Here is a 27,188-nt window from a genome sequence, read left to right as displayed (position 1 = left end):
GTCCCAACCCAAAGAACTCCTAGAGCCACTAGAAGCAGGAGACGGTAGCTTACTGAAATCTTCTGAGGGACCATGACTTTGCTGACATCTTGATTTTGGATTTTGGGCCTCCACAACTGTGAGAGAATAGATTTCTGCTGTCTTAAGTCCTACGGTTTGTGGTAATCTATTATGGCTGTCCTAGGAAACTCCAATGGAAATTCATAGTCATAGGGTTAGCTACACATTGTGAATTAATTATAATACTTTAGTTTATCCAGATTTTATGTGCACTTTAGTTTATTCAAATTTTTTGTCTTTTGATTAGCATCAAACACTTGGTGATTCTACTTTGGGTTTTTTTTTTAAGATTTTATTTATTTATTCATTCATGAGACACACACAGAGAGAGAGAGAGAGAGAGAGAGAGAGAGAAGATAGAGAGAGAGAATGGCAGGGACACAGGCAGAGGGAGAAGCAGGCTCCATGCAGGGAGCCTGACATGGGACTTGATCCCAGGTCTCTAGGATCACGCCCTGGGCTGAAGGCGGCGCTAAACCACTGAGCCACCTGGGCTGCCCTCTACTTTGGGTTTAAATAACACTGAAGGCTCCCTTTTAACCTCAGAATGTTCTGATCCCAAAAGGCTCTCCTCGTAATTTCTGTTATTCAAGCAACTTTGAGAGAATGTCCATAGAGTTGTGGGAACTGGGGAACTCTGGACGAACTAGGCAAAGCAGCCTTATCATCTCAGCCTTCAAAATGATGGGTGCCAGATACCCAACAGTTTGCCTGACTTCTGCCCACATTGTGGACAGTGAAACATACTTGAAAAAGCTAAAATGATATATCGGTGTGCCTGTAAAGCACAATTAAAGAGAGGTACAAAAAAAATAAAAAATAAAAAAATAAAGAGAGGTACAACATTGCCCTACATTAGTATGTTGGCTGCTAGCAATGTATTGAGATCCAAGCGTGTATACTCCCTGAGACTTTGGATGGAGTATGCTTTGATAAACTTCCTGGTGACTTTTTTGGAAGAGGTTCTTCACTTGGTACAGGAGCCCCATGATCATTCTTTCCACAACCTGTCAAGCCCCAGCCCATCCCTTCGTCAACCTCAAGAAGTGCAGGAGTTAATCATTGGAAATTATATATCCATCATAAATAGTTTCAACATTTATTTAACGGCATGGGGAAGTGTTCTCTGTAAAAAGCTGAGTTTAAAAAAATGAGGATAAACTGGATACATATTATGATCCAAACTTGTTTAGTCGCACACACCTTTATATGTACATACATTCAAAGTGAAAATCTTTCACAGAAGAGCTAAATTGGCTATCTCCCAATGGTGGACTTATACATGAATTTTTGTTAGCTGTATTTTCAAGTGTGTTTCTTCATAATGAGCATGCATAATTCTTACAACCAAATATAACAATGTAATGGAACCCAATTAATAGCTGGAAGGTAAGAACCATCTTTGTGGGGCTAGTATGACACTCTTAAGGTAGTTGCTCATTTGAGAGATAGTTTATAAATGATATAAATTAATTCTGCACAACGTTCCTTATATATTCAAAAAATACTCATCATCCTGATTTCCCCTCACCTGTGCTATTTGCTTCTCCTTTATCGTTCCCACCCACCACATGTACAGGTTGATCTGAGTCCGAGAAGGTGGAAAGATAAAAGTAGAGGGTGGGATGCACTATGAACAAAAGAATAATGAATTCTTCCCTTGGGCTCTGACTCCTCTTGGGACCAATGTGGCCTGCATGGAGTAGAGAGAGAAAACCAACAATGCCAAATAGCTTGTATTTTTCTGAATGGTGGAACACGTAATAAACTTCGCCCCACCCCACAACTGCAAATGGAGAGATAGGGGTTTTGGAGGATGTTAGATTAGTCTTTGCTCCAAATTTACTAGATTCAGTTAGCAACAGCATGGAATATATCAAAAGATGTTTGGCCAAAAGACTCATTCTAAGTTTCTTGAGGGCAAGGAGCACGTTCTCCCTCATATTTGTTTACACAGTGTCCAGGACATTGCCTGGACCCAATCAGTGTTGAAATCCAGAAAGAAAAAATAACTTTTACAAGGTGGAGTGGGGGGCATGGCTGATGAAGAGAATGTATGAAGTACATGCCCAAATCTGAGCACTTACCCCAAACTGGATGGAAGGTATGGCATGTTCTCATGTGTGGATTTTTAAGGTTTGTGAACCCCTGGACTAAGCACTTGGTTTCCCCCATTCAGCCCACTTCACCACTAAGAAAATAGAATTGCCTTTTCAATATCAATAGTCATGGCCTTCATTGTGTCCAGATCCAGTGATCATTCCTAACCTGCTATGTAATTCCAACCCTTTATATTTAGCTTTATAAAATATTAATCTTTGTAAAAGCTAGACGATGGTGCTAAACCACTTTTTCGTCCCATTTGCCTAATCTGGATGTGACCATGTCTCCTAAAAATTTTAAAATCCTTTCACCTCTAGGCTTCTCTAGTTCTGGTGCTTGTCCGGAAAGCAGGTAACAAATATACTAATATGTGACCACTTGGAGAAAAGCAATCTGCATCTAGAGAACAGAGGAAAATGAGTTTTTTAGGTGGAGGGAGGTGGAGGAGGTGGAGAGCACAAATTAAGAGAGAAGGGAGACCCCTGTCAATCAGAATATCAAACTCAGGAGTTCTCTCAAGTAATTCAGGTAAGTGAAGGCAAGGTGAAGGCACAACAGGCATACGTATGTGCACCAAGTGTATGGGTTTATGTGGGTCTCCTAAGGATCCCTAATAAACTCATCTAGAGCTTACTTTTCCTAAGCTTTAATGCATTCCAAAGTAGTAACCAATTAAAAGATTTGTATATTTGAACATCAGGCCAACCTTACAGAGAGAACCTCTGCTGAACTCAGAGAGGTTGGGGTAAAACCCTGGGGGAAGATCATTTAAGCAACAATTAGCCCACATCTAAAACCTAGTTTATCAGGTGGCCATGAAGCAGGATGCTCTCATTTGATCTTCAAGTTATTCTCAAGAAACATTAAGCATAGATAAGCACTTCAAAATTTTTAGCTGTGAGTGATAAAAAAAAATAGTTTCATTTCATTTAAACACTCCTCTGGGACTATTCTCTATAGAGGCTTCATAGTTGAAGGCTTTTGCAATTCTTTTACTTTCCCTAAACTTCAGAGTTAATAGAGAAGAGAGCACTAGAAAGAAAACCATTCCCCAAGTAAGAGATCATAAAATGCAATATGCTTCTGAATTTCTTTAATAAATCTTACTGCAATCCCCAAAATGTATGTCTTACAATCATCCCATAGCTGGTGAATACACTGTACAGTGGTATGCACTCTGTATGGTTGGCATAGAAGACTTGAAACTTGATCCAAAGTTTGGACCCATTAGGGTCCAAAACCCTAATGACCTTGGGCCATCACCCTAACCACACTGCCTTAGTCCCTTGTCTGGGTAAGAGGACTCCTGACTGTAACAGAGGGGATCCTACCTCCTAGGGCTACCGTCATGAGGACTGTCATGAATTAATTCACCCTAAAGGCTTAGCACAGTCTCTAGCACATAGAAAGGACCCGATAAATGTAGGTTAGGTTAACATTATACAAAGAAAAGAAACAATACTATAAATCATTTTAAGACAGGTTTAAAATTTTAAATTGTCAGCAGATCCCTGCTCCTCCTTCCCACAGAGAAACTGAGACAAGTTTCTTCTGAGAGAACTTTCAAGTAAAACATCTCGTGATAAAGACACTGGCTAGCATACCTCAATTCAAATCACATTCAGACAAAATAATGTCCTGATGCTGCCTAAAACTGTTGTCTTCTGAGATACCATCTCTAAACCCTAGAGCCCCGAAGTCTATAACTAGGAATGTAAGCAAATTAGAAGCCACTCTCTTTACGCAGCTTTCTCACTAACAAAATTCCACATCATGAACTTCTAATAATGTTTCTTGTCCACAGATTAATAATAACCTAGTTCAAAACCACATCATTTCCTTTTTCTGCCTCATTTCCTTCAAAGTGAAACATAATTTTTTCTTGGACCTGGAATAAAAATTTCTAGATTAACTAAGCAAATCGTTACCAGAAATGCAATTCTATAATACTACTATTTCAGGATACTCAAAACACACAAAACATCTGTGTGGTGCTTGTTAATATACAAAAATAACCTAATATATAGCGCGTATACCACCTAAGTGGAAAATTGAGTCTATAACTAGAAGTGCAAACAGAAATCCACTATAGATTCCATCAGTATTGTGTTTTGAAGTCCAGTTGGGAACATTTTAGGAACTGTGACACTTCTTTAAGCTTGGCCGGAGGTCACAAACTGCTTGGCACGGATGTTTCATTTGCCCAACACAGTATTTTTTAAATTATTACCTCGAATATTTTTAGGTGGGCCATGCCCTCTATTTACTGACAGGCCCTTAGAGGCATTTTATTTTGCAAACCTTGATTAAGGCCCATCCTTACAGAGAAGAGATCAAAAGATAATCATTAGCTAAATGGGTACCTCCCTCAGTGTGTCCTGATGAAGTCCAGAGACTTGGGAAATTAAGAGTTCTAAGAGTTTCATTCCAAAATTCTTCTAGTTCTCCTGTTGGATTACTCTTAAGTATATATTTTCAGTGTATTTAACAGTGGCTCATTCAATTAGGATAGCTGAGCTGAGTTGTTAAAGTTCATTTCTAGCTGGATACTGGAAGAAACCAGAAAATAGGGAATTTTTTAAAACACATACATTTTTCTCAAAAAATTAAGAACAGTCGGTCAATAGTTGGTTTTTCCTCATGTAAAAGGAAATGAACTTGCTCGATGCTATATGTAAGGAGGAAGTAGTTCCTACTAATGTATTTCAATGAATATTTATATATATACACACACAGAGACACACACATCACATATATACACATACACTCAGAGCAGGGACTGAGCCACCTATAACTCTCACTCTTTTCAGTTCCTTCGTACTTTCTGGGAGATCCTATCCCACTTACAAATTAAGCCTGAGTCTGGGAGCCAAACAAGAGAGCACTGGAGAGGGTTTCCTAAAGCATTAGTTCATGCATCACTCCAAAGGCATTACGTTTTAGGCACTGATGAGGCACGAGCTAGCTGGCTTTAGAGTCCAAATGTTATTAGTTAAGCGTCCTTTTAAATTAACATAGAGGAAGGCTTCCATTCAGACAGCCCCAGTAAGTACACCCTTGTCTCCAGCTTCTTCAGAACACAAATACAAGGCACCCTGCAGGGACTTCGCTTCTGGGGGCGCTGCCCCTGAACTCTCCTGGATGAGTCTTTCTGAAGATTCTGGTGAATTCTCCCTCCATCTTGGACTCGAGTGCTGCTGGGAGACTTCCCAGAGCGAAGGACACGGAGAAGAGAACCCCAGAGCAGACCGTGAGAGGGGATCCTCTTGAAGGCCTACTTCCTGGACACACCTGTTGGAAAGCACTTCCTTCTCTTTGGAATTGCGCCATTTCATTCTTCGGTTCTGAAACCAAATCTTCACCTGTTGACAAAATAGTTGGACAAGATGATCACTTAGTCCACATTACTCCACTTCAGCACCGTAAACTAGAATCTGTCCTCAAGTGCCTTCTATGAAATATCTTATTGCGAGAGCCAGCCCAGCAAAGTCCCAATGGCTTTTCACTGGGCTCCTTCCAGACTATCCGAGCCATTACTTTAGTACAACATCCCCAGACTTATGAAACAAAACGACTGTGATAAATTGGTTATGTCCTGCAAGTCTGACATCTTTCAAAACTGATTTAATGCTCGACAGTTTAGAACATCATTTAGTCCATGTTAAATTATTTCAACGAAAGAAATGTTATCGTCTAGTAATAGTGTTTACTTTGTGCCAGGTGTTGGGCCATGCATGCTGTGGGGATCACATAATTTGTTCGTCACAACTGCAAGACGTTCTCATTGCACGTGTATGAAAACGGAGGTTCAGAGCAATAAATCAGTTCAAGGTCACACAACCTAGTAAGATGGAAGCGCTTAGAATAGAATCCATGACTGTCCCACTCCAGTGCCCAGGCTCTTACAACATTCAGATTTCATTAGGAACTTCTGGGAAACTAAATTAAGAATCCATTTGATATCACTTTGATAAATTCCAGGCTTCAAACAGTTTCCAAGTTTGATTACTCCTACGATTTGTCAAACTTGAAGAATGAGGCTCAATAAATAAAGATCAATCATAATTAAGCCAAAAGCACTTAGGAGGGTGGTTTCTAATTTGAGCCATACTTCGCCCCACCCCACCAGAGCCTGCCTTTATTACTAACTCCCCCTTTATCTACTGAATAGTCAACCATTCCTGATCAGAAACCTCACAACTGGTTTCCTGAGATCTTAAAGGCCAATCACATCATTTTCCTAAGCATTACACTGCATCTTTACGTGAATGATTTAGTGGATTTCTATTTTTAAAACAAAACAAAAAAACCTAGAAAGTTTTTACCTAAAAAAATAAATAAATAATTAAAGTGATACCAACCAAGTGTTTCTCCCTATGAAGGAAAAAATTCTGAGATGATTCTTCCAGATTGGCAAAACAATTTCTTCATTCTTTTAACTTGACTGGCAATTTCAAAATGGCTGCAAAGAACCTGACCCAGGCAAGTTGAGTCCAAAAGACTAGCATCTCAGTTGCAATCCTGTGGTTTAGGCTTTTCATAAGAAAATAGCACTAATGTGTACATACCAGAACATTTGGTTCTATTCATGAACTCATTTACTATTTGCAGTGGGCATTTACTCCTAGAAAGGCTGCCAAGTATTTCTAGTGGGTTTTCACTAAGACATTTATTTGTGCCCACTGGTGATTCTTTCCATTGTCATCACATTCATTATTTTCCTCTTTCCTTAGCTTTTCTATAGATGTAGCATTTTTTCTGAGTGATAGCTCAATGAAAAAAATCATTAAGGAAGTTTCTTCACAATCAACAGTATTGAAACAAATGTATGTATTTGGGGAAAACCATAAATTAAAATTTCTACCTCTCAACAAATACAAAAACAAATTCCAAATGGATTAAAGAGCTAACCACAAAAACAAAACTATAAAAGTTCTAGAAAATACAATAAGAGTTTGCCATTATAGTTTTGGAAAGATGAATGCTTTTTTTAAGCATTGACACAAAACACTAAGGCCACAAAAGAAAAAATAGAGCTGAAAACATAAAAATGAGAAATTTCTGTGTAAAGACACCACAAACATAAGAAAAAGCCACAAACTACTGAAAAGAATTAAAAGAAAAGAAAAGAATTAAAAGCAGAGATTTGAAAAGGTATTTGTACATCCGTGTTCATAGCATTATTCACAATAGCCAAAAGGTAAAAGCAACCAAAGTGTCGCCTGATGGGTGAATGCATAAATAAAATGCGGTATATACAAACAATGGAATATTATTCAGCATTAAAAAGTTAGGAAATTCTGACACCTGCTATAATATGGATGAACCTTGAAGACACTATGCTAAATGAAAGAAACCGATCACATAAAGACAAATACAAATGATTCCATTCATTTGTCAATTGTAGGGACAGGAAGTGGTGGTTGCCATAGGCTGGGGAGAGGAAGGAATGGGGAGCCACTATTCAATGGATACAGAGTTTCAGTTCTACAAGATAAAGGAAGTTCTGGAGATGGATGGTAGCCATGGTTGCTCAGCAGTGTGAATGTACTTCCCGTCACTAAATTGTACCCTTAAAAAAGGTTAAAATGGCATATTTTATGTTATACGTATTTTACCACAATAAAAAAAAAGCCCTCAAACTTGAAGAGTTTGCAATGGTTGTAACAGAAAAAATGTTACTAACCATAATATTCCAAATATTTTGATAACAGCTAAAATAATTGCTACAAGAAATATGAATAATAGCCAAAAAGCGGGAGCAATCTGAACACCCATCATCAGAATGGGTAAACTGTGGTATACCGTATAACGGAATACTACACGGCATGGAGTACAGAAAAACTACCGCTACATGCAACCACATGAATGAATCTCACAAACATAATGGTAAGGCAAAGAAGCCAGATATACCAAAGAATCTGTTCTACTGATTCTATTTATATAAAGTACAAAAATAGGCAAAACTAATCTATGCTGTTAGAAGTCAGGCTAGTGGGTAGTCTTGGAAGTAGGCGGCAGTAACCTGGAGGGAATAGGCAGGGGCTACTCCCTGGTCAGAAGGCTCTACTGCTTGAGCTGTGTGTTGGTTACACAGGTGATTTAGATTCTCCTTCAGAAAGTCAAGATACATGTAGAATATGATCCCGTTTTTACTTGAAAACGTATATACACAATTGTGGGTCTCAGTTCTGGGTCCCTGTTATATAATAGGAAAAATCAAACCAACCACCATAGGGTCATTGTGAGGATAAATGACATGGAATATAAGGACACATGGCAGTCACGGTGCAAGTGTTCCTGCTACTATATACTTGTGCATATACAACACGCATATACATCTATTTTAAAGATAATACATGGTAGACATCAAATAAATGCAATCAGGAGCCATTTATAAGGGACAGGATTAACTAAGGAGTTGGACTGGAAGGGGAGATGAGTTTTCATTTTTAACTTGACCAATTTCCTCTTTGTTTGAGTTTACCATAGTAAATACCATGCGCTAATTGTGTAATTAGATGTATATGCAAATAAGAAAATGTGAAATTACTTCTGAGATGTTCACCAAATTCAGTAACATAAAAAGTTGTCATTCCTCAAGGCACTTGAATTTTAAAAACAATACAATCAACTATGTAAAACTATGCACCTGTGAATACGAACAGGCAGCTAACACACAAAATAGGAAAATAGTATGTTTTCTTGGAATGGCCAGATTATGCTCATCCCCTCCTAGATATTCTCTGACGTGCCAGCTGAGTTCTCTTTCCAATAATCTCTTTTTAAGAAGATGTGCTATCAGAGATGTTCACACGGGGGGCACCTGGGTGGCTTAGTGGTTGAGCATCTGCCTTTGGCTCAGGTTGTGATCCCAGGATCCTGGGATCAAGTCTCCCATCAGGAGAGTCTTCCCCACAGGGAGTCTGCTTCTCCCTCTGCCTATGTCTCTGCCTCTCTCTCTTTGTCTCTCATGAATGAATAGATGAATAAAATCTTTAAAAAAAAAAAAAAAGATGTCCACACTGTCTCAGAGCATTGTCAGATCACACATAGCCAATTTTCCTCTTTTAACATTAACACTTCCTTCAAGTTCTGACTCAACCAGAGGGCCCCTGCAACCTCCCAACATTTTCTGCACATTTTTTCCCCTCCAACTCTGGAGGGTTTTTTTTTTTTTTTTAAATCCAAACCAGTGTGATTCAGGCCAATCCTACTGAGCCCCTGTGCAGCCTTAGTGAGGTCCAACAATTCTCTAGGGATGAGACCATTTCCTCACTAGACCCCACAGGTACAGAAGGACCAGTCATGGATGTTAACATAAACCTCCACAGAGATACATAACTTCAAGGATCACTGACCTCGCTCTTTTATTTGGCAGCATATCTAACCTACCAGGTGATATCTCCTATGTCATTATCTTATATTATGATCTAACCATTCATGAGTTTCTGTTTTGTTTTCTCAGTTGCTCCTATAAATTCCTGGGTGCCAAGAGTGTATCTTAATCAGTACTTAATCAACACCCTCTCTCACTGCCTCCATAGCACTGCATCTTGCACACAACAGACCAATAAGATATAACTACTGATTTATCTCATATATGCAAAATTGCTCTACGACATAGGTAGAATTCCTATATTTGTCTCTGTTTAAGTGAGAAACTGAGGTGCAGATCAGTCAATTAAGGTTAGGGACTCATTAGTACTACACAATGAGGAAAGCACAGACTGGCTGATTTAGGCCAATTATCCTCTATCACACTAGGTACTGCTTTCTACAGCTAGAAAAAGTTGGGGGGGGGGGGAGGTGAGAACAGATCATTTCCCTAGGGAAAGGAAGCAAGGTTAAGGAGAGTTTCATCCAAAAATAACTAGTTTAATAAAATCCAAAGTTAGAAACCAGGTCATCTGTATTGAGGGAAGAACAGTACAGCATAGTAGTTTACACAGAGCCTCTGCTAGCCCTTCAATGCCTTTATGCTAACTCAAAATATCCAAGGGGATGTTGCCTTGCACCAGGAAAGCCAGTTTGCCAGGCAAAGTACCAGCTACATTTCAGTTGCTGCCATGCCTCTTAGACAAGTGCCCTTGTGCAGTGCATAACCTGCACAACTATACATGATAGCGCCAGGTTGGGTGGAACCCAAACTCCAGACTCACGCCCCAGGCTGCCTGGGGTGAGAGCACAGCTCCAAGGCAGCTTCACTACATGATATCAGACTCATGCTTAATTCTCTACACTTTCTCAACCAGAAAGTGAAGATGATTATAGTGCTTGTTTCATATGGTGATTATAAAACGATTAATAGTAAAATACCAGTACCTTAATGTGTAAGAAAAGATTGTAGGTGTTGCAAATACGAAACTACTTTACTCTACTTGACATAAGTCCAGAGTGCAGAGTAGTGAGATCTATTTAGAGGTATTTATGAGTCATGCATTTATGATTGGATCTTGGATTGGAAATGAAGAAAAAGACAGGAAAATTGGTTCCTGCTCTTGTAGAATGTTATGTATTCTACTTCTCTGAAACCGGAGCAACCAATTAATGATGTAAATGCCACATCCTTAGTGTTTCTCTTCATTTGGGAAGAATTAATCATGCAAAAGCCTAGACCTCTCAGAGAAGGTACCTCTTTCCAAACAGGAATTGTGACATATATTTCTACCCACTAAACAACTGGGAAAATCATTTCAGTAACACTTTAGGGTCCAGCACCATACCTAGTACAACAGATATTTGCCAAACGCATGGATTTCATTGTATTCCTTCAGAAATCAGGAGCAGTGAACATCTTCCTGCTTATTAGTACCTGTGATTCCTTTAGTCCCAAGCTGATGGCAAGTTTCTTTCGGTCTGTTTTGCTGATGTATTTCTGCTTCTGAAACATTTTCTCCAGAGCCTTTCTCTGATCCTCAGAAAAAACAGCTCTTCTCAAAATACCCCTCCGAGCTTTGGAGTTAGAGTCCTGCGTCAGGAGAGGCAGCACACTCTCTTCTCCTAGAGGGGAAGACAGGTAATAAGCCCAGTTAGTTTCAGTGATGAAAAGTCTGTCTGAAAAAAAAAAAAAAAGAAAAGAAAAAAAATCAGTCTGTCTTTCCCAGGACAGTATCCTCCTCCTCTGTACCATCGCCAAATCATCTCATCTCTGAACTCTGCACACTTAGAGCAGTGCTTCTTCCAGAGTTTTGATCATAGATTCCATTGAGAATCCGATAAATACTCTTTGCTCCCCAATGAGAAAAAAAAGCACATATATGCTCGGCCTCCCAATTGGGGTGCCATGTTAGAAAGGCCCTGGTCCCAGGTTACAAAAGCTCAAATTCAGAACAAATAGTAGGTGGTTTAAACACTCCATTTTTTTCTCTGATTCTTCATTTATTTACTCATTCATCTTTTCTCTCAACAAAGTTTTGAACTCTTACCCTATTCCAGGCACTCTGCTCAATGCTACACATTGAGAAACAAGACAAATATGTTTTATTATATGCATTACCCATAAGATTTAGTGGAAGACACTTATTGAACTAGCATCACAAGTGTAAGGATGTATTCCAAAGGAAACTGTGTGCACAAAACAAGGATCTGATCTTAATCAGGGATTTTCAGGGAAAGCTTGCAGGAGGAGTTAGAGATGTTCAACCTGAAAAGGGAGGTTTGGAAGATCCTCAAACACTACCACTCCCCAATCCAGTTCATCAACTCCTTTACTACTTTTTCTGCCTTTTGTAGCTAGCACAACTAGTTCCCACCCTCTGAGAGTTTCACTCATCGTTCACCATTCATTCATATATCCATTCATTCATTTATCCAATTCATTCATTCTTCCAACCAGCCACTCACCCATGCATTCATGCATCCATTCATTCAGCTTCCCAGTTGTTGTGGGAAGAATAATGGCCTTCCTAGAGACGCCTATGTGGATATGTTCCCCAGAATCTAGAAATATTTTATATTATATGACAAGGGGGAATTAAGGTTGCAAATGGAATTACAGTTGCTAACTAGCTGACCCTGAGATTAGAAGAGAATCCTGGGGTACCCAGGTGGACTCAATGTAATCACAAGGGTCATTATGAGTGGAAAAGGGAGGAAGAAAGGAAATCACAGGAAAGAGAGGTTTACTCCCTCTGATGCTACACTTCTTGCTTTGAAGATGGAGGAAGGGGCCACAAGCCTAGAAGTACAGGCAACCACTAGAAACTAGAAAAGGCAAGAAACAAAGTCTTCCCTAGAGCCTCCAGAGGGAACTCAGCCCTTCTTCTGATACCTTGATTTTAATCCAATGAGACTCAATTCAGGCTTCTGACCCCCTAACTGTAAGACAATAAGCTTGCATTAAGATAGTAGGTTGTGGAAATTTGTTACAGCAGCAAGAGGACACTTACACCTGATATTAGGCTAACTGGACTTATTTGAGGAAACCAGACCAGGAGCACATGGTTCCTGCCCTCAACGAGCTCACATTCTCATGGGAGGACTGACACGAATACCACATTAGAATTACAGGCAACAGGGAAGCAGAGACTCTAGTTTATGGCTGTAGCTGATATGCATTTTGGTGCTTAATAATTATTTCTAAATAAAAAAGCAAATTAATGTCTTAAGTACTGAAATAGAATGATCTATGAAATGCTCTGGCATCACAAAAGAGGACTAATTGGTTCAGATAAAACAAGTTGAGCGGGGATCCCTGGGTAGATCAGCGGTTTAGTGCCTGCCTTCAGCTCAGGGCATGATCCTGGAGACCCGGGATCGAGTCCCACGTCGGGCTCCCTGCATGGAGCCTGCTTCTCCCTCTGCCTGGGTCTCTGCCTCTCTTCTCTCTCTCTCTCTCTCTCTGTCTTTCATGAATAAATAAATAAAATTAAAAAAAAAAAAAACAAGTTGAGCCAAAGTCTAAAAGGCCAATTCAGTTCAAGAGAGAGAACCGAGGCCAATCTAGGCAGAGTAACTAGCATGTCTAGAAGCACCAAAGCTTACTATAAATACAGAGAACAAACTGATGGGTGTCCAAGGTGAAGAATGGGACAAAATGGGTGAAGGGAAGTGTGAAATAGAGACTTCCAGTTGTGGAGTGAATTATGGGAATAAAAGACAGCATAAAGAATGTAGTCAAATATATTTAAGAGTGATATATCAAAACAGATGGCGGCTACACTTGTGGTGGGCACAGCATAATGTATAAACCTATTGAGTCACTACGTAACACACTTGAAACTAGTGCAACCTTGAATGTCAACGATACATTTTTTTTGACATAGTGAGAACTTTTTATTCAGATTTATGGAGGGAAACAACTCTTTTTCTGAAAATTCAAACTTTGTTCTTACAAGTGTTAGAAAATTCCTGCTTGCATCCAAAACAGCACAGCTGTCAGTAGGATATGTTGTTGATTAATTGTACTAAAATAGTTTCTTTTGGATGTTCCGAAAACTCCTCAATTCAAGAAAACTGAAATCATCATTTACCATTACTTCTCACTTCAATACACACTGGCATGCAAACACATGCAGAAAAAGGCATTGCAATTCACCCACTTGTCCAGATTAGAAATTTAGGAGATATTCTCAACTTTTAACTTATTTCTATATTCAACAGATCTTGTTCATATAGTGCTTTTAAAATTTTTACTAATGTATAATCTCTCAAATCTGCTTCTTCTTTACCCTTTTTGTATCATTGTCAGACATTCATTATCTCCAACCTAAATCACTGTCATAGTCATCTACCCACATTTAAAAAAAAAAAAAAAAAGCCCCAAGGCATGAAGGAAAACTAAGCAGTCTGCAAGGCTGGGAAGGGCATGAAGCAGACGGGGCAAGCTGGCAACCATATCCAGCCTGCATATGGGCTTTGTTTGGTCTTAGAATTCTGATGTAGTTGTTCACATTTAATAATCAGTTGATTTCATGTAAAGTCCAGGTTTCTGACGTCTCTTCAAAGGTAACCCACACGAGGTTCACCTTCCCAGAAAGCAAAGAGCTACCAGAGTGGGTAGCGGGTATCCCCTTTTGATGAAATGTGTAACCCCCAGTTTGCCACAGCCTCACTTAGCTTGCTTTTTACCTGCCGGGTTCCTGAAGATATTTGGATCTTTGATACAAAGATTATAGGGTGGAGTTGAGACAGATCATAGAGGACTACAAGAGTTTGGGACATTATCCAATAGTAGTGAAGATCAATAGGAGATGTTCAATCAGGGTGTGACATGATAATAATAATAAACACACATGTTTAATAATAATAATAAATAATAAATAAATAATAAATAATAAGCACACTCTGTACCATTATGCTTACTGTGTTAAGCCACTGACACGCATTAATTCGTGTAATCCTTCCCAACCTATGCCACGAATATTATACTATTATTGTTTCCAAATTACCGATGAATAAAATGAAGATCAGATAGCTTAAGAAACTTTGTCCAAGGACACATGACTAGGGTTCCAAACTCAGGACAACTGATTTCAAAACAAATGCTCTAACACTACACTGTATATTCTAACACAATCTGATTTGTATTTTAGGGGGAAAAAGTGTCAACAAATAAATAAAACTTGTCAAATCTACTTCTACAATATGATTGCTTCCTGTTCTACTTGTCTAATAAAAGATTGCAGATTATCTCCCAGTGAGTCCATCAGGCCTGGCTATATATCATTCTGGTTCATCCTCACATTGCTAGAAGGACTGGCCTCTCTCTTTCCTTCCAGCTCTGTAACATTTGCATCTCTTCAGAAATACCAGAGCTCATGAGATGTAATCAAGCCTAATTCCTTACAAAGGTCCACTCTTACTGCTCTTTCCATTCACCATATGAGATGTTGGTTAATTCTCCATCTACGGCATCATCTTCTATTTGCCTGTCACATGCTAAGGCCATATCTTGATGTCAGGTTTTGAAAACTGGATTCACTATTTCTTTATCAAAGATTTAAGTAGTTTTATGAAATACTGGTCGATAACAAAAAATATTCTAAATATCTCAATATGCTCTTTTTCTGAATGCTCTTCTTCTCTGAACTTTTCTTGGTTCGGAGACTATGGAATTGGCCCTTCCACATTATTTCAGAGATTCATCTGTTGGGATGATCTCTCTCCAGGGAGCCTCAGGACAAAGGAGTTTGGGATATGTAATACGGAAGAACTGGGTTTGGATCATGACACTCACCTGTATGACTTAAAGCAAGTTATTCAGCCTCTCTCAGCTTATCTTATAGGGTTGCTTTAAGGATTTGATGACATAACACAAGAAAATTTCAGTGCCTTGCCCACAGTAGGGATCCCATGAATCTATCTACTTCTGCTTGTTGGATTTCACTTGATTCTTTAAGAACCATATGCCACAGACACCCTCCACACAGATGAATTCATCTCTATTCTGCATTTTAAGTCTGGTTCTATTTTCTAAGGAAAACAAGCAAACATTGTAGCAACCTTTTGGGGAATAATCTGGTGGAGTGATTGAGATGTTGCTGACTGACAACTGAAGATGAATCCAATCCATCCTTCAGGTGCTCACAGTTGATAAGGAGAGGTCCAAGAAGTATACAGACAGCCATAACACAGTGAGATAAATAACTGCAGACCATAGCAGAGAAAGTGTTTAAGAACCAGACAGGAAGCCACTTAGTCTTGGAGGTTTGCAGGGTAAGTCCTAAGAGAGAAGAAAAGCTAGAGGAATAGCAATTCCTCTTACTGGCAATCCAGACAAAGGCAGGCAGAGCAGAGGCATTAAAATTTACAGACCCATGAATGGAGCGAGGACATAGGCAAAACACAGTGGACCTAGAATCTCACACAGCTTGGTATTTCCAGATTGTAGGGTATGAATGGCAAGAAAACAGGAGATAAGCTGCAGGGTCAGGGGTGGCTGAAACGAGTTCAGGTCATAACTTGCCCTAGAGGAAAGCCTTCTGAGGAGGACCTGACCAACTCAGCATTATAGAAAAGCCAGTATTTTTCTACTTAATACAACTTTTTATATCTATATAGGAAAGTACAGGGCAGCCCCGGTGGCGCAGCGGTTTAGGACCGCCTGCAGCCCAGAACATGATCCTGGAGACCCTGGATCGAATCCCACGTCAGTCTCTCTGTAAGGAGTCTGCTTCTCCCTCTGCCTGTGTCTCTGCCTCTCTCTCTCTCTGTGTGTCTCTATGAATAAATAAATAAAATCTTTAAAAAAAGGAAAGTACAGCAAATTTATGAACCTACAACCTCATTTTTAAAAAATCAACATTTATTTTTTTAAGTAGAAATTTTATAAGTACGGACCGTGATTCTACTCATTAGTTCCTTCTTCACCAAGACCTACAAGTTTAAATAAAACAATGGGGTAACACATTTAAATGCCTCTAAAACTTTTAATAGAAACTCATAGGTTTTCCTATGGAGCTGTTTTTAATTAAAGAGAAAGAAGGTGGGGCACCTGGGTGGCTCAGTCAGTTAAGCATCTGTCTCTGGCTCAGGTCACGATCCCAGGGCCCTGGGATGAAGCCCTATATGGGGCTCCCTGCTCAGTAGGGAGCCTACTTCTCCTTCTCCCACTCCCCCTGTTTGTGCTCTGTGTCAAATAAATAAATAAAATCTTTAAAGAGAGAGAGAGAAAGAAAAGTAAGGTTCCCATCGAAGGACTCTACAAAACAAATCATTCTCACCAATATGGTAAATATTAACATTTTGAAAGGCATGGACCCAAAGCAGACCTCAATCTCTGAAAGAGAGACCTGGGAAGGTAATGATGGTCAAAGGGTAACTCCTGGGTCTGGCCCTCAAGGTTCAGTGCCCAAAAATGAACATGGTTATAACCAATGACAAGCAAAGAATATGGCAACGATAAAGATTCACATTCTTCCTTTCTTTGCTAGTTGCCTGGTTCCTCTTAGCACTGCTCTCAATACGCAGATCATGCTGGTTTTCCTGCGGTGATGTGCCTTAGGCCCTACCACAACTATATTACAAGATTCTACTTCTACTATTGATGCTCCTTTCCATCTTTCCCCATGGCCTCTTATCGGCTATCTCTGGATCTAACCATAAACCACACTGAGGGGGGTGCCTGGATGGCCCAGTCTGTGTCGTATTCGCTGACTTGTTTTTGGCTTGGTTCGTGATCTCAGGATCCTGGGACTGAGCCCCATGTTGGGCTCTTGGCTCAGCAGGGAGTTTGCTTGAGATTCTCTCTCTCCCTCTTTCTCTTCCCCTCCCCTGCTTGTATGCTTTCCATCCCCACTCTCAATCAATCAATCTTTAAAAACAATACATTGAGGAACCTATCCCACTTCCATACCTTCTAAACCTATGAATATGTGCTCACATTTGCACCTGCAAAACAAACATGGACTTCAAGAACTTGTTGGTGACTCAAAATCCTCTCAGAAACTACTACAAAGTTATAAGCAACAAACACCTTCAACTATGCTTCAACTCATGATAAATGTCGGACTTATACAGAAACTTCCAGGTGACAAAAATAAATGAGTAATATTAAAAAAAAACAGATATAGAGTTTAAGATATGTAGAAAAGAGGCTTCAAAAGCCAGGGTCACCAATTCAAGGTGACCAACTGGGAGTATTATTATTATGATTTTATAAGGCGGCTTCCCATATATAGAGGCTCAGCAGGTGCTACTATATGTGCCCACGACATGCAGCATGTCGTATCATCTTTACAACAGTCTCCAGAGGGAAATACTATCATCTCCATTTTCTACAGGAAAACACTAACTTTCCAGAAAGATAAGTTGTGCCGCTGAGGGCACATAGCAAAGAAGAATGAGGTCAATCTATGCTCTTTATAATGACACCAAAGATTGTCAAAGTTAGGAGTGGGCAAAGAGGTCAAGAGGTGGGAAGAGTCCTATTAAAGTGGCAGAGTGATCTAGGATAGAGAAGTTTCAAAGGGATGATTCCCTGGGTCCTGAGATGGCCCCATGCACCATCCTCCAGGGAATCCCTGTGTATCATGTGCCGGGTGAATTGGCACTCCGATTGGAGGTGTGCTGTGTGTAAATGACACCGTTGGGAGAGGAGAGCTGGAGAGTGACAGAAATAGAATGTTAGATAAACTAATGGAGTCCTTCATATTTTCATGTGTGAGGATGTAGCACATGTGTGTATTTTATATAATTCCTGTGGATTTGAGGTGTGAAGAGAGAGAAGATAAAGAACTTCCTTGGCTTACCCCATTTAAACTAGATGTCTACTTTCCATTCTCTGTATAATCTAGTATTGGGGAAGGCTATAATACTTCATCATCATATATTAGAATCACATCGATTTGCTAAAAATCTTTCCCTAATGCTAAGCCCGAATTCAATTTCCATTAAATTCCACTCACTGAGAAAATAAATAAACTCCACTCACTGGCCCCAATTCCATCCTTTACACATATACTGAATGCAGTATATCTAATTTGAAGATAATTCTCAGGTTCTCCCTATCATTTCTCTTCTCCAGGCCAAACCTACTCAATCACTTTAGAAAAGGTGATTTCATGAACAGGCATATAGACGCTTCACCATTTTTGTTGCTGACTACTTCCTGACCTGGTTTTTATGTACAAATCTGCTCACTGTGCCTTTCTTTTTTTCCACTGTGCCCTTTCTTTTTTTTAGATTTTATTTATTTATTCATGAGAGACACAGAGAGAGAGGCAGAGGGAGAAACAGGCTCCATGCAGGGAGCTCGACATGGGACTCGATCCTGGGTCTCCAGGATCACACCCTGGTCTGAAGGCAGCGCTAAACCGCTGAGCGACCAAGGCTGCCCCCACTGTGCCTTTTAAAGTGGGGTTCCAGAACTGAATAGGTGTAGGCTGTCTTACCATTACAAAGCTCTGGGTATTGTATTTCTATAAGCATAATCCAACATCCCCATATCATTCTGTAGACACATAGTGAACTAAGAGTACAACCCTCTCCCTTCTTTGCTCTCTTCAGCCAATTCTCTCCCTCCTCTATTTTGTACTTGTGCACTTGTTCTGGGGACTCTCAGATCAGGACTTCATCAGCTGCCCCATCAGATGTCATGTTATGTTCAGGTGAGGGCTGTAGACAAGATCAGGAACAAGCACCCTATATCACTAAGTAGCTCTGCTTCCCATCCTCCAGGCTCCACTGCTTATGAACACATTTGAGGAGAAAGGGAGTATTTCCATCCCTGGAAAGTTACTCAAATACTTTCACTGCCTCTGTAGAACTGCTGAATAGAGCCATCAACTTGGAAAATCTATTGTCTTGGAGTCTCTGACTCCTTTAAACATTCTTCCTGGTTGACCGAGTGTCATTTATCTCTGGAACATCCCTCCCTTCACCGTTGAGAAGTCAAAACCTATATTCAACTTACTGCACAAACTTGATTATGTTTTCAACAAAATAATCATGCTTCTTTCTCTATTAGAACAAAATGCTGCATCCCTCTGAGGATCTTAGAGTGTTAATGATACATCCTTACAAAAGGACTGCCATAGGTCTTGTCAGTTTTCTCAGGGCACCCAGCACTCCGGCTGAGAACAGTGAGAGAGAACACAGCTGGGTGAGGTGGTAAGAATACTAATCAGAGCACTGTCCATCTTTGACAGTGACACTCACAGGACCAACCTACATTCTCAACAATAAATGTAATGGCCCTTCCCTGTTCCCTTCAACAAAATCCTAAATGCAAGTTTAGAGAGTATATTATGTTCTTCTAAGTTTTAGCCAGGGAGAGAAAATAGTAAAATGATCTTAAGATGTAGAATATAAGTTCATCCCTAAGGAAAAGGTAGAGTAGTTTGTCCCAGAAGAGTATTTCCCTGCTCATATTTTCACAACGTTGCTCCAAATTTAAATTCTGTCTTTTAATGCATGAAATTTTTGAAGATCACACTCAAGTTGGGTACTCAAAGGCAAAATGATACAATGATCTGATTAATTCAATTAGCATTCTACATAATTAAGACTCCTGTACCTTCTCAGGTAGTTGTTTCTTGTTTTTTTGTTTTTAAGGTCATTCTCTGCATAATTTCCACAACTTTCCATTTTATCTTAGCTGAGAAATGCGTGCTTTTGGAAAGAACCTTATGGATGTAATATCAAAGATTTTCCTTCTACCGCTTTGGGGGAGGGGAGAACTTTTACCACTGCCTTTTAATTTTTCCCCAATGTAAGGATTGTGCTTAAATGGCCTATTAAGCCATTTAATATATGTGAGAAGGGCACTGGAAGAATGATTGTTTCCACATTGCAACAACAAGCAAATCATAAATCTAAAAGGTTAACAAGAAAAATGAAATCAATTTTACACCAGTGAATCATATTAAAAGAGTCAAAATGATATTTTACTTGCTAGTTATGAACGTGTTGATCTGATCCTACACTTTGGAAAGAGTGAACTCAATATTGTGAAACAACGACGAGGGCCACTGATTTCACTGCTTATTAAAATGTTTAGTATAAACCTTGATTTTGGCTGTCCACACATGTCAGCACATTTTGGCTGAAATTTAATATAATATTACTTGGACAGTTCATTTTCCTTCTTCTGTGTGATGGAAAAAAATTTTAATGCTTGGGCATAAAAACTGTTCTTATTATTAAAAAAAGAAGAAAAAAGAAAATCTAGTAAATGCCTTAAATAAAAGAGAGTACTGTGCAGATGTAAGCCTTATTAACAATGTTCCTTGGTATCACGGTTATTTATGTTAAATTCTTTATTGACAGCATAAACTCACCATTTCATTATTATTTGCTGCTAATACAATGAACACTGTAAACAAAAAATAAATTCATTTCAGATTTATAACTAATGATACACCAAAGTTTATTAAAAACACTTGTGGCATCTCTAAAGTGTTTTTAAAATGCCAACTTCAGAAATGGAGACAAACCAAGTACAGCATTCTCTATTTTTGATCTGAGTTGCGCTGATTTACCCCTTGCATGTTTTATTAAATAAAAAGAAAGATCAACATAGGGCTTTATGAGCCTCCAGGGATAGATACCACAGTTTACAATGGTTATGCTAAAGGTTTTATAAAGTGGGAAGAACCAAGAGGCAGATGGAGGAAAATGAGTCTCGCTTGAAGCAATTTTTCAAGCAAGAGAGAAGATGGAAGTTCTCTAGGAAATGTCTTTAGGATTCCTTTTATGTGCTCTATTTATCGAACGGCCCAGGCATTAGTGTACTGTTAGGGCTTAGAGACTCTTACAAAAACACTGCTATAAAATGAATAAACATATACATGCACACGTACATGAATGTCCACCTGTTAGGATTTTCTGTCCATTTCCACTTGCCTAACCCACACTGCCAGAGGCTCTCTAAAATGCAAGTCCAGTATTCTATCAAGGTGAAGTAACCAAAACTAGGGGTGGAATCTCTTTTACTCTCTACCCTGGGGATGCAACACCAAAGATTTAACTTCAGAGATGCCACTATGCCATAGCCTCAGCTATCTGGGACTTAAGTCTCTACTCCAGCAGCCTTTTCCTGATATCCTATGGTGACAAATGTGTCCTTAATTTGCACAACCCTTTTCAATTGCCCTCATAGGAGACCACCTTGAAGGAGCGAGTAAAAGGTTTAGTCATGGTTTCTATTTTTCTATTTGAATCAATACATTCTAGTTAAATGGACAATTAATAGGTCACTTCCAAAATAGTGGTGTATCAGTCCTGGTTAATAAACAATCCCCAGAGTTGATAATGGGCCCTATGCATTCAGCAAGTCCTGTATACACTCAGCTCATCCACTAAATCCCTTTTCAGGTGGACAGGGTTATATGGGAAGATGAGCTAGAATGAGTCTATAAAAGTCAGTTTCATTCACTGCTTTATTTTTCAGTCAAGTGCTTTAAATGGTGTCCAGAAATTCACTCGGAACGTGAGACAGGAGAAAAGACGGACACACAGAGCCTTGCTTTATGACCATACAAAAGGGCAACTGACCCTTGCCCAAGCCTTTTCCATGTGAAATGGCTGCTAAAGTTCATCTGCACAGTGAAAAATCGTGGTGAGGTCGCGTGTGGATGAGTCAAGTGAAAGTGACGATTGGTCATGGGTCTGTCACCCATTGTGGCTGGGTCCCTGCCATGTAAAGTGCTCTGTGGGAAAGTACCGGCCCCCTAAAGAGATGCTCAGAAGCCTGCAGCTCATTAAACGGCCAGCATTTGCTGCCTCACTTGTCAGGAATCATTCTGTTGAGCAACTGCTCTCCTGAAACATTCATAAAACACATTAACAGGGAGGCAGCAGGGACCTGAATCCAACCGTGATAGAGCTCTGTACGTCAGCCTCACTCAACTCCTATTTCACTTTGCACCTGACAGAGGGGTTAACCTGAATAAATGTTTTCTCTTGGGCAGCTGAACTAAATGTGCCCCTTTACTGTACTTCTTTATCATAAACTCAGAGTCTCTGCCTACAGATTCTTATTTGACCTAGAAATCTCCAGATCGAGGTGAACTTAATTTCTTTCTAGTCTGACATTGTTCTCTCTGGGTATGTGAGTGGGTGTGTGCATGCAGGCTCTGCAAGGTTTCCAAGGGTGTTCTCACTTCACCCCCGGACACTGTTTAAATTTTGTCATGTTCAAGGAAAGGTTCTCTTGAAAATCTTTCCTACAACTCTGGCTTTCTTCAAGATCACAGGGAGGAGGTATTTAGCCCCTGTTACAATCTGGACACTTTTCATTATTTTCTATGGACACCTAATGACTTTCCGCATCACATTTTAAGCTGGATGGCAATTTTACACAGCACATTTTCTTAGGCTTCCTTCCTCTCTTTTTTTCTTCTCTAAATGAGTATGGCTACACGTTTCAGAAAGAGCCAAACTGGTCCCTCTGAGATCTTTTATATCAAATGGAAAACAAGTCGCTTTCCTTGGTGTGTCAGCCCTGGGCTTCAATGCCATTAGAAACTACTCACAATTGCTCAGTGTGCTGAGGTCTGATAAATCTCTGGAAACGTCCTGAATAGGATCGCTGTGATTTTTAGTGAGGATTTAGCTCCTTGCCATTGCATTACCAATTAGTTTTCCAGAGCACATTAAATCCTGCTGCTTTGGTTTACAGAATAACTGAGGCATTGCTGATGAAGCATAAAAACTTACTTGCAAAAGCAGTGGGGGATGCAGGGCGCCGACAGGACCCACCACAGCATGCCGAGTAGAATGGAGGGGCGCTCAGGAAAAAGGGCTTGGAAGACGCTGTGGAGAAAGCATTGATCTCATTGATGAGCCATTTCTTTTGGACAATCATCAAAATTCTAGTTTCCCAAAAGTCACTGAGTGAAACACTTCATTCTCTGAGACTCTACTTAGTTGTAATTTTACTGAAAGTCATTCTAAGATAGCCTTAATTGTCAAAGAGATGGCCAAACACTTTAATCAACATTTAGAAGATGTGTTGAAAAGACTCAATGGATCAAAACCAAACTTAGTTAATTTTCTGTGTGGTCATAATTATATGTAGCATGTATTCCTTTATTTAAAATATCCCGGAGCCACACTGTCCAAGGGAATGATCTGTGGTGATGGAACATCCTTTAATCTCTCCTGTCCAACATGGGATCTATCTGGCCTCATGGCTCCTGAGAAATGTGGCTAGTGGAACTGACTGAATTCTCAATCTAAATTATTCTAAAATAAAAATAAATAAATAAATAAATAAATAAATAAATAAATAAATTATTCTAAAATAAATAAATCCAAAAAATAAATAAATAAATGAATAAAATAAAATAAAATAAAATAAAATAAAATAAAATAAAATAAATAGATCCATGTGCGTAGGGGCTACCATTCTGAAAAATACAGCTCAAGATATAACATTTACCAAGAAAACAATTTGAAGAAAAAAAGTAAAAAGTAAAATTAAATTACAAAAACAATTTGACCACTATGTCCTTAAGTTTAATTTTTTTAGAAGGAATTATACTACTGTTTCTTTTCAGGAGGTTCTTTGACATGTATAATTAGTTGGATCCCAAAGTTGGTAAGAGTCAATTTACTGAGCAATTCTATAACAAAAAGTATTTTTTCTGATTACTTTTACATATTCAAAAATATCTGAAAATAATAGCATTTTATCTCAGGAGAAATTAGCTAACCTGAAAGCACTTGTGTTTATAGTATAGGGAGTTACCACATACGCTGTTCTGCTCATGTTCTCAAACTATGGTATTTGTGACATTTTCAACACATGTGCCTGGAATAGGTACCAATTCTGTCATAAGGAAAGAAATTGTACTGAAATTATTGTTTCAGTAGACAAACAATAGTTATAAAGGATGTCACAGAACAGGAGCAACAGCTCTCCTAAACACTTACTATATACTGGACTTTGGTCAAGAACCTTAAAAAATCCACGTCCTTTAGTATAATGAAGTATAATATAAATACAGGTGAGGGTTCCTGAAGGCGGATGATTTGCTTTTACCATGGCATACCCAAAAGAGTACCTGGCACATTCTAAATGTCGATAAATTTTTTTTATAACTTTTTAATAAATGAACAAATAATGTAGAAAACTAAGAAATAGAAAGCTTCTATAGATCTCCTTAGGGAGAAAATGAGGATGGGGAACTAACCCCTTCCCTGCTCCCCAGACACACCTTGAAATATAGTATCATCTATAACAGATGACCTTAAAATCTAGAACATAACTAGAAAACAAATATTTTTATTACTCTCCCTACCTATTCAATGGCAATGTTTTTCTTAATCATATTTAACGAATATTATTTTGATATGAACACACATCTTTTTCAAGAACAGTAATTTCAGACTTGTATTTTAACCACTGTATTTTAATCATTTGTGTTTTAAACACCGATAAGCATGTGTGCATTTTCACCAATATTTTTGGAGGATATATTAAAATAAGTGTATCGTTCCAAAAGAATTTAGGTTCTTAATGCCTTCAAATTGCAAATTAATCATAAAAAAGTAATATAATGGAATGTTGCCAATTTTAATTTTCTGTTTTTAATATACAAATTTTCAAATAATAAAGTGTTTCTCTTAATGATATTTTGAGGAGTGGCACAGCTGGCTCAGTCAGTGGAGTGTGTGGCTCCTGATCTGGGGGTTGTAAGAGCTCCACATTGAGTATAAAGAGGACTTAAAAAGAAAATCTTTTTAAAAAATGACATTTTGAAAGTACAGCAACTAAGAAAAGTATGAAGAGGAAATTCATTTGGGTGTTCAAAATTCTATAAAACTATGTTTTTATTTTAATTTTTTTAAAGCAGGCTCCACACTCAATGTGAGGCTTGAACTCACGACCTTGAGATTAAGAGTTGCAAACTCCAACGAATGAGCCACCCAGGCAGCTAATAAAACTTTTGAAAAATTTTACTGCTATCACAAGTTGTTCCAATATTGACTATAAAACCATCAAAGAAATGATAAATCATTCATTTTAATTTAACATCTTTTAAGAAAATGGCATTATTTAGGCAGAGTTACATTTTCCATTATTTTTAGACTACATGAAGTACTTTGAAAAATAAAAATTTATTTTTATGTATAAAAATTGTCACATTAGTTCATTCTCAAGCATTTCTGTTAACTTATTTCACCTCCATAATAAACACTCCATAGATAGTTAAGTTATGGCTATTGTGCTGTTTGGCCCAAAATGTAACGCTGTGCCATACATACAATGAAATATTTATCATGATAGCTAGAAAAACACACATAAAAGACATATTTTTACTTAACATAAAATGTAGGAAATAAGTACAATAGTGATATTATTATAATAAGCATGCAATATATGTACAAATCACAAATTTTACTATTCTAGTCAAAATGTTTTTCAGTCTGACCCTATGGCCCTAAAAATAGAAAAAATAAAATATATTTTTAAAATGAAGGTTCATTTGAGACAAGTGATCATTTAAATTCATTTGTGATGCACGAAGTTTTGAGATATATGATCTAAGTATTAAATTAAAAATAAAATATATTTTTAAAATGAAGGTTCATTTGAGACAAGTGATCATTTAAATTCATTTGTGATGCACGAAGTTTTGAGATATATGATCTAAGTATTAAATTTAATACTTACTTTCAGTAAGTTTTCACTGAATAGTTTGTTATCTTACTATATATTACCTTATCTTAATGGAGTAAAAGCTGCAATAAAAATGGCATGTTATCTACAGTAATAAACTCTTGTGGTTAAGGAACTACATGTTACATGAGCAGGCCACATGAGCAGGTGTACAGAATTTCTTCACCATTGTAAATCATCTCTTTGATATACATGCATCTACACAGATTAGTAGATTCCTGATTTACACACATAAATACACCTTGCTTAAGCTGGCTTATGTGAAAATTGCTGTGAAATTCCAATTAAGTGCTCCATTTTTTTTTTTTACATGCGCCTACTTTGACATAAGTCAAATAGTAATCCAGCTGAGCATGTGATTGCAGGGGTGTCAAATGGCATGAGGAAATTACCATTTAAAACAATGAAATGCAAAAAAAAAAAACCAAGATAAATAAAACCATGAAATGTGTTTAAAAATATGCATCATGCTCTTAAATCTTTGCAAACCACATGCTTTTTAAAGCAATGAGCAGAAAAGGAAACTCAACTGTGATAAAAAACAAAGTAGCAAGTTGACAGATGTGTTAAAACTTTTGTAAACCATTAAGAACTACTCGGAAGATGCTCTGAAAAAAGCAGGAAACAAGGCAATTTCATCCCAGATGACATGCATTTCAAAACCCGTCAATGCAATCTAGATGCAGTCACTTTATCACTAATCATATCGGGAACAATTCATCATGGGCCTACTGAATGATATTTATGACAATAATATTTAAGGAGTGCCTACTATACACCAGGCACTGGACTAGCTATGAATTCTACACATGCTATCTCATTCATTCATTAGCATTCAGCCTCAAATGGGTATGCATCTGAAATGTGATGAGGACTCTTTTCAGCATTTTTTAAAGGAAAAGAGAAACATAAATATTTTAGTATAATATTTAGTTATTAGCCAGGAGAGATAAAG

The 27,188-nt window shown here is 38.4% G+C and overlaps 1 protein-coding gene across 1 annotated transcript in view; it reads right to left on the bottom strand.

The window, feature by feature from the left end:
• Window positions 1-1,145: 1,145 nt before the first annotated feature.
• The window catches only part of DBX2 (developing brain homeobox 2), a 37,260-nt gene continuing 11,217 nt past the window's right edge, over window positions 1,146-27,188 (bottom strand). Inside the window, exons 2-4 of the mRNA XM_072765495.1 lie at window positions 23,266-23,361; window positions 10,979-11,166; window positions 1,146-5,525 (exon numbers count right to left, since the gene is read on the bottom strand). Of these exons, the coding sequence (XP_072621596.1) occupies window positions 5,196-5,525; window positions 10,979-11,166; window positions 23,266-23,361 (614 nt within the window). The 3' untranslated portion in view covers window positions 1,146-5,195. The remainder of the gene's footprint in view (window positions 5,526-10,978; window positions 11,167-23,265; window positions 23,362-27,188) is intronic.

This window comes from Vulpes vulpes, chromosome 8 (assembly GCF_048418805.1).
Source record: "Vulpes vulpes isolate BD-2025 chromosome 8, VulVul3, whole genome shotgun sequence".
Lineage (NCBI taxonomy): Eukaryota > Metazoa > Chordata > Mammalia > Carnivora > Canidae > Vulpes > Vulpes vulpes.
The sequence above is the reverse complement of the archived record's forward strand: the minus strand, read 5'-3'. Positions and strand labels throughout refer to the sequence as shown.